General features: G+C 46.4%; 2 protein-coding genes across 7 annotated transcripts in view; one reads left to right on the plus strand and one right to left on the minus strand.

Annotated features, from left to right (window-relative positions):
* LOC103392281 (general transcription factor IIF subunit 2) overlaps positions 1-3,280 on the minus strand; it is a 31,887-nt gene that overhangs the window by 16,093 nt on the left and 12,514 nt on the right. The gene's annotated exons all lie outside the window — the stretch shown is intronic.
* Positions 88-2,788, plus strand: kctd4 (potassium channel tetramerization domain containing 4). Its single transcript, XM_008328847.3, has one exon. It carries the CDS (start codon positions 550-552, stop codon positions 1,324-1,326), a length of 777 nt encoding a protein of 258 aa, XP_008327069.1. The 5' UTR covers positions 88-549; the 3' UTR covers positions 1,327-2,788.

Consider the following 3,280-nt stretch of genomic DNA (forward strand, 5'->3'; position numbering starts at 1 on the left):
TTGTGATCTTCTCCCATGTGCTCTCTCTCACACACACACATTCTCTCTCTCTCTATTTCTTGTATATGTGCTGTCTGCCCATCCACCCCAGAGACAGAGTGAGACAGAGTGAGAGAGAGAGAGAGAGAGAGAGAGAGAAAAGAGAGCGAGCGAGAGGGGAGGGGAAACCAATCGGCACAGAGAGCCAGTCTGTTCTCAGCTCCCACTCCAGCGCAGCTCTTCTGTCAGACAGGACTCTGTCTCCACCATCACACACTCTCAGACACATTCACTCACTACCTGACAGCTGACAACACATTTTCAGTTCCTCGGCAGCAAGACAGGACTAGAACAGCTCGGTCCAAAAGAGAGAGACAGAGAGAGAGAGAGAGGGGAAAACAGAGAGGGAGTCAAAGAGGAGGAGACAGTGAAAAGAGAGAGAGGGAGAGAGAAAGAGAAACACTGACTTTACTGGTGCTGCACACGCACACACACACACAAGTACACACACGCAGTCAGACACTCCAGCTCTGAGGAGGCTGGTCAGAGGCTGGAGACGGTCACTCCAGAATGGAATGGAACTTTGGAAGGATGGAAAGTGAACTGAGGCACATCAATCCAGACCTGCTGCAGCCCAGCAAGAGCTTCAAGAAGCCGTCGTCCGGGACCATCACGCTCAATGTCGGAGGGTTCCTCTACACCGCCCACCGGGTCACTCTCTCAAAGCACCAGGGTTCCTTTCTTGAAGAGTTGGCCAACGGTAAGAAGGCGGTCCAGCACACCGACTCCATGGGCAACCCCTTCATTGACCGGGACGGTCCAGTTTTCCGCCATGTGCTCAACTACCTACGGACCGGAGAGCTCCAACTACCCGACGACTTCCGCGAGGCTGGGCTCCTGCGACGAGAGGCTAACTTCTACCACCTGAGTGAACTGGCAGAGGCGGTCGTCGACTGGGAGACTCAGAGGGCCGCCCAACGGGAACCGGCATTTTTAGAGGTGACTGACAGCCACGAGCGATCGCAGGGCCTCAAAGTGTACTGCAGCGACGCGTCCTTCATTGAGAAGGTCAAAGGGCGACTGGTGCAAATCTCCAAGAGTCGGCTGGATGGCTTTCCCGAAGAGTTTGAGGTCTCGTCCAACGTGATCCAGTTCCGCCATTTCATCAAGTCAGAGTCCGGCTCCAGACTGGTCCTGAAGGAGGACAGCACGTTCTTGTGCACGCTTGATTGTCTTAAATTAGAGACGGTGATGCTTGCACTCAAATCAAGCTTCAAGCTGATCACCAGCCTAGACAGCAGCAAAGGATCGGTGGTGGCAGCTGAGGCCCTGCACTTTGTCAAGTAGAGCGGTGGCAGAAAAAGGGAAGAAGAAGTGACAGACAGAGAAAAGAGTAGAGCCTGATTTCATTTCCACTCTGCTGATGTAAGGTACTGCGGCTTGAAATCATGTTATATGTATCGGGTGGCAGTGTAAAACCGGGTGGATGTTATTAAAGGTAGGGTGTGGGGTTTTTTGAAGTGTGGTTGAATGAGGAACTGACGCAATGTAAGAACTGATGTCATGAGTCAGAACGAAATGTCCTGGAAAACAAGTGTGAGACAAAACATTCACAGACAATAATGTGTTTTTCCATATTAGGCACAAACGGAAAAAATACTACTAAAAAAAAAAAACGAGTGCTCAAGTATAGAATATCACACTATACACTGTATGTTTGTCACTATATCCTGCCTTTAGTGTTATCTGACTGAAGAACTCTTTTTAGAAGACTTCATGTGGTCCTACATCACAACACACGTAGTGTTTTTTTATCCACTGACACATACATCACTATCTCAGTGTTAGACTATTACCTACATGTTTTAAAGATTTTTTTCTATTTGTATTTACATGTGACACAGACTTTTTCAAAGAGGCAGCAGCACACACGCAAAAGAGAGGAAAAAAAAAACCAATCAGCTGAAAGGCTGGGTTCCCCCACGACAGGTCACTAGTCCAGAACAAGGTCACTTATTATGTGGTTTTGCAAAGTACTGGCAACCAACCTGTCTGGTGTTGAGCTACAACTCGACACAGCCTGTGTGGTGGCTGAAATCATACCTCAAGCAACGGCACTTCAAAAAAAAACCTAGACTGTCCCTTTAATATCCTTACAGCACCAGTGTTGACTTAACGCGGCGAATGGCGCCGACCGTGCGCCGCTTTGTGAGGTGGTATTTTTCAGAACGCAGATCGAGTGGGGTCGATGTAGTGTTTTATTATTTCTCAAATAGGTGTGCAAAAAAACTCACAAAACCGCAGTTCAATCCTTCATTACGGAAAAGCCAACGTGTACGTGAAGCTCGTCACCATCTGCAGCGTCATCACAGCTCCTGCTGCAGAAGCATTCACAATCGTGCACTGTCGTGCCATTCAGCTTTTTACTACGCACTCTGTGTGTGTGTGCGAGTGTGCGCGCGTGTGTAAATGTTTAAGTGGGCCAAGTGTGTGTAGTTGGTTTAATAGTTCTGTGTTTAGTTTATCAGCCTGACAGAGCCTGCAGAAAACCGTGTCTGAACTGTGGTTGTTCTGAACGAACCAGTCTCAACTTCAAGTACGACCGCGCGCCGACGGAGACGTTTTACATATCACAACCACACAACGAATACGTGGTTGTCAACGGGGCTTGGGGTCTAGCATGATGCATGTGCACTAAATACACTGTGTGTTTGTTAGTGCTGTGAGCCTCTGTGAAGCCAGTGCCACGACAATGCCTATTTCTTTCCATTGTGAATATTTTACAAATAAAAGTGAGACTGAAAGTATCGGAGCAACGTTTCTGTGTCCAGTTTGATGCCACTGAACTGAATCTCAGATAAACTGTGGGAACAGCATGAACAACAGCACAGAGAAATCGTTTGTGTTCCACCTGAGCTTACGCACACCGTGTCAACAAGGTGTGAATTATCCAGAATGTTCTGTAACAGCCATTTTGCTGTGGTTAAAAACAAACTATCGGAATATGAACTATCGGAAATTACTTTTTATTGTCAAGTTAAACTAATTAAAAAAATTAAGAAAAAGAACAGAACGCTTCATGTCTGGGGAAATGTTTTTGTTTTTTAGTTGTTTTGTTTTTTAAATCACAGCTATCTGATAAAACGTTAATGAATTAGATTGATAATAAAACATTTATTTTAATGGCCTCGGGGGACTCCATCATCTAAACAAAAATGTTAATAACAATAATGAACAGGTTAGATTGGATTAAACTTTATTGATCCCACACCAGGGCAGCTGTCGTGTTGCAGCAGCAGCA

This window comes from Cynoglossus semilaevis, chromosome 16, assembly GCF_000523025.1.
Source record: "Cynoglossus semilaevis isolate Cse_v1.0 chromosome 16, Cse_v1.0, whole genome shotgun sequence".
NCBI classification, from domain to species: Eukaryota; Metazoa; Chordata; class Actinopteri; order Pleuronectiformes; family Cynoglossidae; genus Cynoglossus; species Cynoglossus semilaevis.